The sequence below is a fragment of the Erpetoichthys calabaricus genome, chromosome 3, assembly GCF_900747795.2.
Source record: "Erpetoichthys calabaricus chromosome 3, fErpCal1.3, whole genome shotgun sequence".
In the NCBI taxonomy this organism is placed as follows: domain Eukaryota; kingdom Metazoa; phylum Chordata; class Cladistia; order Polypteriformes; family Polypteridae; genus Erpetoichthys; species Erpetoichthys calabaricus.
The window spans coordinates 2,761,786-2,774,395 of record NC_041396.2 but is presented as its reverse complement, the minus strand read 5'-3'; the positions used below and the strand labels follow the sequence as shown (position 1 = coordinate 2,774,395).

Genomic DNA, 12,610 nt, shown 5'->3' with positions numbered 1-12,610 from the left:
CCGTTCTCAGACTCGGGCCACCGTGTGAGCAGAACACGTTGCTACTTTACTGCTTTACTTTACATCAACAGTGTAGTCTAAAAAAAGGAAAGACAAATCGATAAGTTGCTGAGATACTCAAAGGGTTTATTCAAACAAGAATGACTTTGAAAACACATTATATCACATATATTTTTAAATACAAAATTCAAAAGCTAATTAAATACAGTTTCTTTCAGAAAACAAAAACCAAAAAAAAACCCATAAAACAACGAGCTGATGTAGTCGGGCAGCTCCAGGGTGACAAGAGAGTCGAGCAATCAGGGGAAGGAGGATCTGAAGGTCACCTAATCTAGATCTAAAAGAGTTCCACACAACTACCAGACATTTTAATAGAGATGAGCATCTCTTTCTATTAACATTAGATGGCCACAGGAGGCCCTTATGGCCGCTGTAACGTCAGGTCACTGATAATCAGTCAGCGCATGGCAGAAGAGAGCGCATCCTGCTGGATACGAGTGCACACAGCAACTAAAGCGCAACGCCTCCGTAGCTCCAGCTCATCGCAGTCATATTCACAATGGAAAGTTCACATGTCATTCACTTTAACTTACGCTTCTTGTGCGGTTTAGTAGTAGTTGCTCGATTTGATTGGCCAAAAGCAATCTGCATTTTGCTTTAGCAGGATCTTGTTAAATTGTGTGGGTCTTCTTAGGCAAGTGGCCATCCTGAGAGGCCAGAGAAGACCCCATATCTCTCTCTCTTGGGCTTTACAATAAACACTTCCTTCAGGAAATGTCATTTTGTAAATGGAGGAAAGCTGGGAAAACCGATTTGTGCATGAAAAGAAAGACCATCAATTAAAGAAAATTGAAAAGATATTTACGGTGGTCTAAAGTATACCCTGAACTCACATGGACCTGGCAACACAGCACCAGTCAGCTTCAGTCCAAGGGCAAATGACAGTGTGGATAATCAATAGAAGGGTGCATGTCAGTTATTTGCCGTTTTTCCCTGGATGCTGTGAATCCAAGCGCATTGTTCTACAAGGTTTATCTAAATGGAAAGAAATCCCTGGTGCCCAGCGCCACCACTGGCTTACCTCAGCACCCACTGCAGCCTGTTTTAAGTAAGACGCCTTCCGTCACCTCTGCTTGAGACTGCGTTACAACAGACTGCAATGGGAACCTCAGAGATTTGGAAGATGAAATCTGTTGCTCTATAAAATTTCTGACTCAACATTGTCCACGAATCCCGCTTATTATGGCTAAGACACTGGTCTGGCTAGGTTGGCTCGAACCCGTGACTGGTCTACCGCATCAAGCAGATTCTTGGAGTCCATCGCCAGAGTGTGAGCAGCAGCCAACATCTGCTTCTTGCATTCTTCCTTTAGTGAAGTGACTTGGTTTTGCTGGGCCATTTTCATTTTGTTGATGAGTTCGGCCATGTCCTTATTCAGCAATTTCTGTGTGCCTTCAATCTGTAACAAAAAAAAAAAAGAAAAGAAGAACAAGGTTAGGGTTAGGGTTAGAGTGGGAAACTCTTAGACAACCGCCCAGTCTCAGTGGCAAACAGGCCTTAAATGTTCCTGTGTCTTAAAAAGATTACAACAGCTATTAGGTGTGGTCACATATAATGCACAAAACACCTACTGAGAAAGACCACCTGTCTGTCTGTCGACCTCCGAGAACAAACTGTTGAGATGTGGCACACTTATTCTTCAAAAAATTTGTAACAGTTTCATTTTCAATTGGAAATCTTGAACAGATTGTGCAGTGCAAAGTTTTATAATCTCTCTGTGCCAGGTAAGGTCCTTGCTAGGGTCGTCCTCAATAGGATCCGTGATCACTTGCTCACCTACCAGCGACCGGAACTCTCTGGTTTTACGCCTAAGAAGTTGACCAGCGACCGCATCCTGGCACTGAGGGTTCTCATGGAGCGCAAACACGAATATCGGCAGCCTTTGTCGATTTTCTTAAAGCGTTTGACTCAGTTGATCGAGCTGCGCTGTGGGACATCCTGAGGGTTCGTGGGATCCCCTCGAGGTTGCTGGCTATCATGGCTGGCCTGTACACTGGTACTGTGAGTGCCGTGCAGAGTGGAGGCAGGACCTCTGTGTTTTTCCCAGTTGATTCTGGGGTTCACCAGGGGTGTGTTCTCTACCTACTCTGTTCAATGCTTGTATGGACTGGGTGTTGGGCAGAGTCGTGAGGTCCAGCGGCTGTGGGGCATCTGTTGGTGAAAAGAGGTTCACGGATCTTGACATTGCTGACGATGCTGTGATCTTCACGGAGTCAATGGAGGCACTGATTGGGGGTCTTGAGAGACTGAGTGAGGAGTCTGAGTGTCTGGGCTTACGAGTGTCCTGATAAAAACCAGCAGCCAGGCCTTTAATGACCTCTCAGGCACGGCCATCAGCAGTGTGTCTGTTTGCGGAGAGAGTGTCGACCTCGTCATTGAGAGGTTTACTGACCTGGGCAGTGACATTCATGTCTCTGAAGTAAATAGACGGATTGGGAGAGCATGGGGGGTCATGAGGTCACTGGAAAGGGGTGTGTGGCGCCACCTGATATCTCTGTAAAAGGATGAACGTCCAAGTCTTTAGAGTCCTGGTGCTTCCTGTCTTGCTATATGGTTGCGAAACATGGACGCTATCCAGTGACCTGAGACGAAGACTAGGCTCCTTTGGTATTGTGTGTCTCTCCAGAAAATCCTTGGGTACCGTTGGTTTGACTTTGTGTTGTTCATGGAGTCCCGAATGAGGCATGTTACCTGCATTGTGAGGGAGCGTCAGTTACGGCACTATGGCCATGTGGCGCAATTCCAGCTTGTAGGATCCTCATTGTTGAGGACCTGAGTGGCTGGACCAGGCCAAGGGGTCGCCAACGTAACACCTGGCTGCGGCAGATAGAGGGTCATTTCCGGAGGGTAGGACTGGACTGAGTATCTGCCTGGGGGGTTGCCAACCGGGATCCCGAGTTGTTTCGTCGTGTAGTGGGTGCGGCAATGCGCTGTACCAGTGCAGACTCCCCAACTTGACCTGACCATTGAAAAGCATTGGCAAATCTGAAAACTTGTTCATCTTAAAAACAGAGAAACATTCTGTACGACTTCAACTATAGGAACGAGTTTACTGTTTCAGTTTTACCTTAACTGCTGTTTCTTGAACACGTATATTTTTTATATTTGTCTTTTTTTTTTTTACTTGTCTGCCCACCACTTGGATGGCCAGTGCAAGCGAGATAAGTGCCAGGCGGAGCACCCACGCAAAAAGAGCTCACACAGCAGCGCCCTCTCCTGGTGCTTTAGGTAACTCAAATACTACAGTAGAGAACAAAAACTAAATGGAAGCGGAAAGCAATGATGTCAGCATAAATAAGACTGCACTGATTGTGCTAATATTACCTGCAGATTTTTATTTTAAAGAACCAACGTTATGAACCTGCCGCTAAATTGCAGCGCTGGCACATAATGTATTTTTTGGTTTGTCTTTTGTCTTTCTGTGTCGGCCTCAATGTCAAACCTGTCACCACCCAAGCACCTACAGCATAGTAAAGTGTAGGGAAAAAAATAGACACACTGGGCAGAGGGCCATATGGAGGACCTCTGTGGGGTACGGTCTGTTGCAGTAATTTCCGGGAGTTTGCCATGGTAAGTGAATACTAATCTACAGTTGAAAAGGAGTGCGAAAAGGGCAGGAGAAGGAGGAACGACACTGAGCACAGTCTTTGTGGTAGAGAATACAAACGTAGTCTAACCACGGCCAGACAGGAGACTGCCTCACTGAAAGATGGAAGCCCTTTCTAATTTGGAAAGACTTCATCGGCCAACGTGCTCTAGGAAGAAGTGGATGGGACGGTCAACAGGGTGCATTTTGGAGACTCAGCAAAAAAAAGAGAAAAAAGGGGTACAATTTTATTTAAGAAGTGACAGGAAAGCGTGGGTTATCTGTGCTCGATTGGTTTTCCCTTTCTTGTTATTTGTGAATGAGTGCGTTGGTCTAGCGTTTACAGATTCGATTGGTGCCATTTATATTTGTGTTTTTATATAATTGACTTAATACTTTGGATCTCCACTTTGTCTGTTGCTCTTTGTTGTTTTTTTGATATTCTTTTAATTATATTATTTAATCTATCAATATTATAGGAAGGGGTCCGAGGGCAGTTTAGGGTTCACCTGCCATCTGGATCAAATACATCACCAGCGGCATTATCTGGAAAAGCTGTTTAAACTAATTAATAGTTTCCTTGTGACATAAAGAAATACTCTATTTAAAAATTCCATTTTTAATAAGTTACTTCCCCCAATGAAGTTTGTAGTGATAGATGCATTTCAGAAATCTTGATGTTTTAAAAATGTGCAGTTAATAAAATTATAAAATGGGATTGACTGCAGCGTTAAAGGAACAGTGCACCCAAAAATGACATTTTTTTAATATGTTACTTGTCCCATGTACTTATAAGTATTGGACAGAGAAAAAATGTAATCTTTTGTTTTTAGTAGTAATTTTCTCGAACTAAATAAGGAGAAATCGGAAATTTTAGTGATTCGCAAAAATGGATATAATGAGGGTACAGTAATCCTCCATCGCGGGGGTTGCGTTCCAGAGCCACCCGCGAAATAAGAAAATCCGTGAAGTAGAAACCATATGTTTATATGGTTATTTTTACATTGTCATGCTTGGGTCACAGATTTGCACAGAAACACAGGAGGTTGTAGAGAGACAGGAACGTTATTCAAACACTGCAAACAAACATTTGTCTCTTTTTCAAAAGTTTAAACTGTGCTCCATGACAAGTCAGAGATGACAGTTCCGTCTCACAATTAAAAGAATGCAAACATATCTTCCTCTTCAAAGGAGTGCGCATCAGGAGCAGAGAATGTCAGAGAGAGGAAAGCAAACAAATCAATAGGGCTGTTTTCCTTTTAAGTATGCGAACGCGCCGCAGGTACAAAGCTGTTGAAGGCGGCAGCTCACACCCCCTCCGTCAGGAGCACAGAAAGAGAGACAGAGAGAGAGAGAGAGAGAGAGAGAGAGAGAGAGAGAGAGAGAGAGAGAGACAGAGTTTGTTTTTCAAGCAAAAATCAATACGTGCCCTTCGAGCTTTTAAGTATGCGAAGCACCGTGCAGCATGTCGTTTCAGGAAGCAGCTGCACAAAAGATAGCAACGTGAAGATAATCTTTCAGCATTTTTAGACGAGCGTCCGTATCGTCTAGGTGTGCGAACAGCCCCCCTGCTCAATCCCCCTACGTCAGGATCAGAGATAGTCAACGCAAGAGAGAGAGAGAGAAAAGTAAGTTGGGTAGCTTCTTAGCCATCTGCCAATAACGTCCCTTGTATGAAATCAACTGGGCAAACCAACTGAGGAAGCATGTACCAGAAATTAAAAGACCCATTGTCCGCAGAAATCTGCGAACCAGCAAAAAATCCGCGATATATATTTAAATATGCTTACATATAAAATCCACGATAGAGTGAAGCCGCGAAAGGCGAAGCGCGATATAGCGAGGGATTACTGTATTAGAAATAAACTTGATGCATTAGGCTTAAGAGTCAAGACAGAGGTAAAGAATTAAGGGTAACTATTGACTCTGACCTGAATTTTAAATCACATATTAATCAGATTACTAGGACAGCATTTTTTCACTTAAGGAATAGAACAAAAGTTAGATCTCTCATTACTTTGCAAGATGTTGAAAAATTAGTTTACGCTTTTGTTTTTAGTCGACTAGATTACTGTAACGCACTCCTCTCAGGACCACCCAAAAAAGACATCAATCGATTGCAACGAGTTGTACCGCTACCCCGGAAGAACAACTAACCCCCGGATTGCCGCACAATTATAAAATTGCTGCAGCAAGGCAGTTAAATATCGAAAATCTTATCGGGGCAATGTGACCAATGCTCGTCCTTTTATTTGACCCCTCACGACATGTCCCAGCTCAGCATCAAACTACAAGCCATATCACAAAATAAAGAAGAGGCAAAAAAAAAATTTACACATATATATTTTACATATAGACAAAAAAACCCAAAAACAAACAAGTACATAGCAATCAACACCACCTTCCCCGGTTTAGGAGCAAGATGTTCACGATTAGGAGAAACCAGTTTGTCCATATAGGTTAACTGTCTTTACTGTTTTATGGCAAAGAGAAAGCCTACCGGAATACCCTGGCCGTTGAGCCGATATCAAAAAGTGCAATCCTACCGGTCCAAAGAATCGTCAGCGAAACCAAAGATAAAAGAGTCCATCTTCAGAGACGCATCTCCCTTGAGTCACTGAGTGAACAAAAAAACTTTTTCCAGCTGGTATTTTTCTTGGCGCTATCTCGTCGCTTCCCTTTGCTCCACCACAAGAAGTCTCCCTTTCTCCCCTTCTTTTCCGGTTCTTAAGTCTTCAGCACCAACCGTCCTGACCGTGTTATGACGCCCCCCTTAAAGGTGTATTTACAGAGTCCACTTTCCCTGCAATGCACCCTACGGAGCAGCAAACTGCCAATGGAACAATAGCACATGTGGCACCCGCAGCTGCCAGAATCTTAACTAGGAAAAGAAAATCTGAGCACATCACGCCAGTCTGAGCGTCACTACACTGGTTACCGGTGCCATTTAGAATTGACTTTAAAATACTGCTGATGGTTTACAAAGCCTTAAATATTCTGCTCCATCTTATATTTTGGAATGTCTTACACCTTACACTCCAAATTGTAACTTTAGCTCCTCCAATGAGTGTCTCCTTAGAATTCCAAGAGCTAAACTTAAAAGAAGTGGTGAGGCGGGCGGCCTTCTGCTGTTATGCACCTAAAATCTGGAATAGCATACCGATAGAAATTTGCCAGGCTAATATGGTGGAACACTTTAAAAAACTGCTAAAACCCCGTTACTTTAACATGGCTTTCTCATAGCTTCATTCTGTATATGCATTTAGTTATCACTTTTTTTTTTTTGTTTTTTCTGTCCTCCCTGATCATCGGACCTTCTGTGTTAGTTAATTATTATTGCCCAATTTTATTTTTATATTTTTTTCTTTCTTCATCTTGTAAACACTTTGAGCTCCATGATTTGTATGAAAATGCTCTAGAAATAAATGTTGTTTTCGTGCAGAATGAAGATAATAAAACTTTTGATATAATAGGCGTCTATGGAGACCAATGCTGGACAACAGCAAACAATATTAAAAAGTCCACGAAAAATTACGTTACTCATGTGCTTAATTCACAAGTCTTTCAGTCATATGCTCACAACGTCCAAAACGCAAGCATTTTTACTGAAAAATTGTTAAATAGACCACCTCTAGAAAACATTCTTATGAATGAAAGTAACACACTCAGACATGAACAAGCACTTGAATAGGAGGCCCATCTCCTGTCATTCCATTTATAGTCATAGCGGTGAGCCACAACATGGAGTACCTCGAGATTTTTTAGCAGCCGTCTCTGAAAGTTGCACAAGCCAACTGGCCTTCTGCTTGTTGAGGCATCTCGGATGTGCTCAAGTACATGGCCTGTTTTCTTCTCAAGAATGCTTTCACTCGCTTTTCTTTCGCTTTCATGCTTTATTTTTACTCGTCTCTCAGGGTTCACTTTTTGTTCATTTCACATATCAAGTGCATTGTTAGCCAATGAATAGGCTGCTGCTCGGTTGGACCCCTGACCAATGAATGAGATGGGGAGGCAGGTCTGCAATTCATGAGCTCGGGTGTGCGGCCCATTTTCATTCACAAGAACGTTTACTGGAAACGGTTTATATAACAATATTTTAGTACAAATACATACACATGTTTGAGACGTTGTGTGCATACGGCCGGATGACCTGTGAAATGGATTATGTGACATGGACTTTTTGATATCAATTGCTGGTGTCCATCATTGGACACCACAGACTCCTATTATACCAGAAACTTTGTTTCTACATGAAAACATCAGATTAAAACACTTTCCTGACCATCACTACAAACTACACGGGGCAAGTCACATATTAAAAAATAACATTTTTGAGAGGCATATTTTTATAAAGCTACGGTGCAGCCCATGTGCAAACTCAAGACCTCAAGATTACTAAAAGAAGAACGTTTTACTTCTAACTACAGCTGATAATTGAAAATAAAGTGACCAAGAGCCAACAAGATCATGGCAGCTCATGAACGTGATAATCTCCAGGGCCTCGAAAACACAGTCACAATACACAGGAGGCTCAACAGAAGGGGACGTTTAGCGCGTGCAGAAATCAGTTATGATTAGTCAAAAAGTACAAAGGCAAAGAAAACGGAGAGTTTCAACCCCAAAGGGAATGAAAGCAACCAAGAACCGCTCTAATGTACGTGAATCTCCAGTGAGAATCCTGCAGTAGCAGCACACTGTCCATTAAACAGCAGTAAGGGTCTTCAAGACGAGACTGGACACGGAAGGAGACCATGTCTGATGTGGTCTCGGAAATAGTCACTCAGCTGGTTCCTGCCTCAAATTACATATGGAATGTAAGTTTATATTTCTGTAATGTTTCTTTATTCTAACTTGCAGTAAATAATGTTAAACGTAAATAAACTTCAAATTTTATACGTAGCAATAAACAAAAAATACAAGCCAAAAACAGTAACTTGTGGAAGAAATGGAGGGCCTTAATGAGAAAGTGGATCTGGTGTACTGAGTTAAATGTGTGACTTCACTGAACAATTATTCTGACAACATAATATAAAACGTTCACCCTGTATGATTAGCTTTAGGTGAAGAAGACACTTATAAGGTGGCCTGAAATTAAATCGTCTGCTTACAGACCTTAAATGAATATATTTGCAAATGAACTGGAAATGTAGAATGGCAGACCTTGTAGGGGTCAATGTAGGGTCTGCTGCAAATGTGTTGATACCCCTCTATGAAAAATGAAGAACCCACAATTGTCTCTGAAATAAATTGAAAATGACAAAAGTCATTGGCACCCATCATGGTATATTCGGTATTTAGCAAAAATCAGACTTTGCTTTAGAGTTTGGATTCAACAGAATATTTCAAACAATAACCCAAATGAAAATGACGCGGACACAAATGATGGGACCCTTAAACTAATATTTGGTTGCACAACCTGGAGCTCTCCATCAGACTTCTGCTCCTGTCCACGGGTCATGTGGGTCACTCATCCAGAGCAAACTGCTCCAGCAGTGACAGGTCTGAAGGGGGTCTTCTCCTGATTATATTTCTTTCCATAGATGTTTACTGGGATTCAAATCAGGGCTCAGAGAAGGCCACTTCAGAATAGTCCAATGATTTGTTCTTCTCCATTCTTGGGTGCTTTTCGCTGCGTGTTTTGTCTCCTTATCCTGTTGGAGGACCCCTGACCTGAGAGTGACGCAAAGCTTTCTGGCACTGGGCAGGATATTTCGCTTCAGAATGTCTCGATGGTCTTGAGATTTCATTGTCCCCTACACATATTCAAGGCACACCTGGCCAGATGCAGCAAAGCAGCCCCGTAAACATAAGCAACACCTTCTCCATGTTTCACAGTAGGTCTGCTGTTCGTTTCTGTGAAAGCTTCAATTCTTCATCTGTGGACACAAAGCCAAAAGGCTCCAGTTTAGCCTCATCTGTCCAAAGTACATTCACCCCAAAGCCTTATGGCTTCATTAGCAAATTCCAATCTGGCTTTTTTATGTTTTTGCTTCAACAGCAGAGTCCTGCCAGGTCGTCTTCTATTGAGCCCACTGTTACTCAAAAGGTGACAGATGGTGTGATCAGACAATGATAGACCTTGATCTTAGAGTTCAGTGTGTATCTCTTTGAAAGTTGTCCTTGGCTTTTTGTCTGCCATTCTCACTATCCTTCTGTCCATTCTGGGTTGGCATCCAGGGAGGTTGGCTTCAGTCCCATGGAGCTTCTTTATATTTGTAACTGTTGTCACAGGAACATCAAGCTGTCTGGAGATGATGCTCTTCTAGTCTTTGCCTTTGACATGCTTGTCTATCATTTTCTTTCTGACAACCTTCTCCTTTGCTTTCTGTGGTCCAGTGGTTCAGTGGGGGAAGCATGATGACACCAAACTGCAGAGCTGAGCAAAGCAGGAGGTTTTTGGGGTTTGAAGGTCACGCTGTGCAACACTCACTGTGGCAGCGCCCGGAGGGATCGAGGAGTGTTGTCCCTGTATGCTGCACCAATACTATCAAGACAAGTTCCTAGTACTCATTATTGTACCTGGCCAATAAAGTGAATTCTGATTCTGATGTATTTAAGATGGACATGTGAGACGTGTCAGTGGAAAAAAAGAATGTACATCCACAAAACTGAGTGAACGCTGACTAACGTTTTGCAGAGGTGGAACCTAAGTGGTATGGGCATGTGATGAAAAAGTATGATTACAACTCGGTGAAGTTTTGATGCACCAGTGGATGTCAGGATGTGGCAAGTTCCTCCAAACGTAAGAAGAGAAGCCTGACACATACGAGAATCTCCTACTCTTAGTAAGAGACTAATTCTATCAGGTACAGAAACAGACAGAACCTTAGCCCTAATTTGATCCCCTTTGATAGAGGTGTCCTTTATCAACTGCAAAAAAAAAATAACCACCAGACCAATTAAGTCGATTAAACAAACAGAGTACAGTGGAACCTCGGTCACGAACATCTTGGAACACGTACAAATTGGATTGCGACCAGAGTTTTGGAACGAATTACGGTTGTGACCTGAGGTTCCACTGTATATATCATGAAAACCTAAACAGAGCTATAAACATATTCCCCTTTATAAAATCCTATACAAAAAACTGAACAACGAAACCGATATTAATTAATATGATCATACACCTGAACCACAAAAAAATGTCAAAGCAGAAAAGGAAATGAGACAAACAAAAAAATAAATATGACTACCTACAGACAGCACAAGGATATTCACAGCACATACATATATATACAAATATAAATCAAACATATACCCCCATACGCATTCCCCAGTCCCTTTTAGGTTGTACTTTTTTGGCTTTGGATTCAACCGGGCTGGGTATTTTGCTGTTAAATCCAGCACACTGGTAAAATATACCTCTGTCACACTTGCCCCGTAAAGTATAAAGGAGCATTCTCACCGGCTTGGAGACAAGACTTATCCTGGTTACCAATGTCTGCCTCACCCGGGTGTAATGGCGTTAACGTCCCTCAAAGGAAGATGCAAGCGTCACAAATACAAGGCAGCACCGCGCACATCAATGTCCTCCCCAAACCAAACCAATCTGGATACGGTGCATTTCCTGTGTTTCGGATCGCTCCCTTTCTAATACTCTTTCCCAGCTCCTCCTTCTCTCCTTCATCAAAATGTGCGCCTCCTTGTCCTTTTGAAGTTGGTCCCTCCTCTTACGACACACACCAGTGCATTTATGCAAGGACCCACAGGCATGGTTTGGCCCCCTGCTCCCCTTAAAAGAGATATCCTTAAAACACTCAATCCCTAGGACATATATTCTAAAGTAGGGGTGTCGAACTCCAGGCCTGGAGGGCCGCAGTGGCTACAGGTTTTCATACTGACCCTTTTCCTAATCAGCGAGTAGTTTTCACTGCTAATTAACTCCTTTTCCCTTCATTCCATCCTGCCTTAAATCAGCCACAATCATTCCAGTGCCGAAGACGTCTCCCATCACCAGCCTAAATGATTATCGCCCTGTGGCCCTCACTCCAGTAATCATGAAGTGCTTCGATAGACTGGTTCTCCAGCACATCAAGGACTATCTCCCCCAAGACTTCGATCCCTACCAATTCGCATATCGCACGAACAGATCCACAGAAGACGCCATTGCTGTAGTTCTCCACTCTGTGCTGAGCCATCTGGAGCAGCAGCAGAGCTACGTCCGGATGCTGTTTGTGGATTACAGCTCAGTTTTTAATTTAATCATTCCTGACATTCTCATCACCAAACTGGTCACTCTTGGCCTCCCCCCTCTCACATGTGTCTGGATAAAAGACTTTTTTACCAACCGGCTCCAGACTGTGAGACTCAGACCCCACCACTCCTCCATTCGCACACTGAACACCGGTACCCCGCAAGGCTGTGTGCTGAGCCCCCTTCTGTACTCTACACCCACGACTGCAGTCCGGCCCACAACAACAACCTCATCGTCAAGTTTGATGATGACACCACAGTGGTTGGACTCATCTCAAAGGGAGACGAGGCAGCTTACAGAGAGGAGGTCCTGAAGTTGGCAGCCTGGTGTTCAAAGAACAATCTGGCTCTGAACACCAGGAAAACCAAGTAGATCATTGTGGACTTCAGGAGGCACAACACTGACCTAGCCCCCCTCTACATCAACGGCGAGTGTGTGAAGAGGGTCCATACCTTCCAGTTTCTTGGTGTCCTGATCTCCACTGACATCTCCTGGACAGACAACATCACAGCAGTCATCAAGAAGGCTCAGCAGCGGTTACACTTCCTGAGGGTCCTCAGAAAGCACAACCTGGACTCCAACCTGCTACTGACCTTCTACCACTCGTACATCGAGAGCCTGCTGACGTACCATATCACAGTATGGTACGGCAGCTGCACCATGGCAGACAGGGAGAGGCTTCAGAGAGTAGTAAAGGCAGCACAGAAGATCATCGGCTGCTCTCTCCCCTCCTTGATGGACATTTACATCTCCCGCTGCCTCAGCAGAGC

General features: G+C 43.3%; 1 protein-coding gene across 3 annotated transcripts in view; it reads right to left on the bottom strand.

Annotated features, from left to right (window-relative positions):
* Positions 1-109: 109 nt before the first annotated feature.
* Positions 110-12,610, bottom strand: part of ptk2ba (protein tyrosine kinase 2 beta, a) — a 386,610-nt gene continuing 374,109 nt past the window's right edge. For all 3 annotated transcript variants that reach the window (XM_028796341.2, XM_028796343.2, XM_028796338.2), the window contains one exon: positions 110-1,459. In XM_028796341.2, the coding sequence (XP_028652174.1) occupies positions 1,247-1,459 (213 nt within the window). In that variant the 3' untranslated portion in view covers positions 110-1,246. The remainder of the gene's footprint in view (positions 1,460-12,610) is intronic.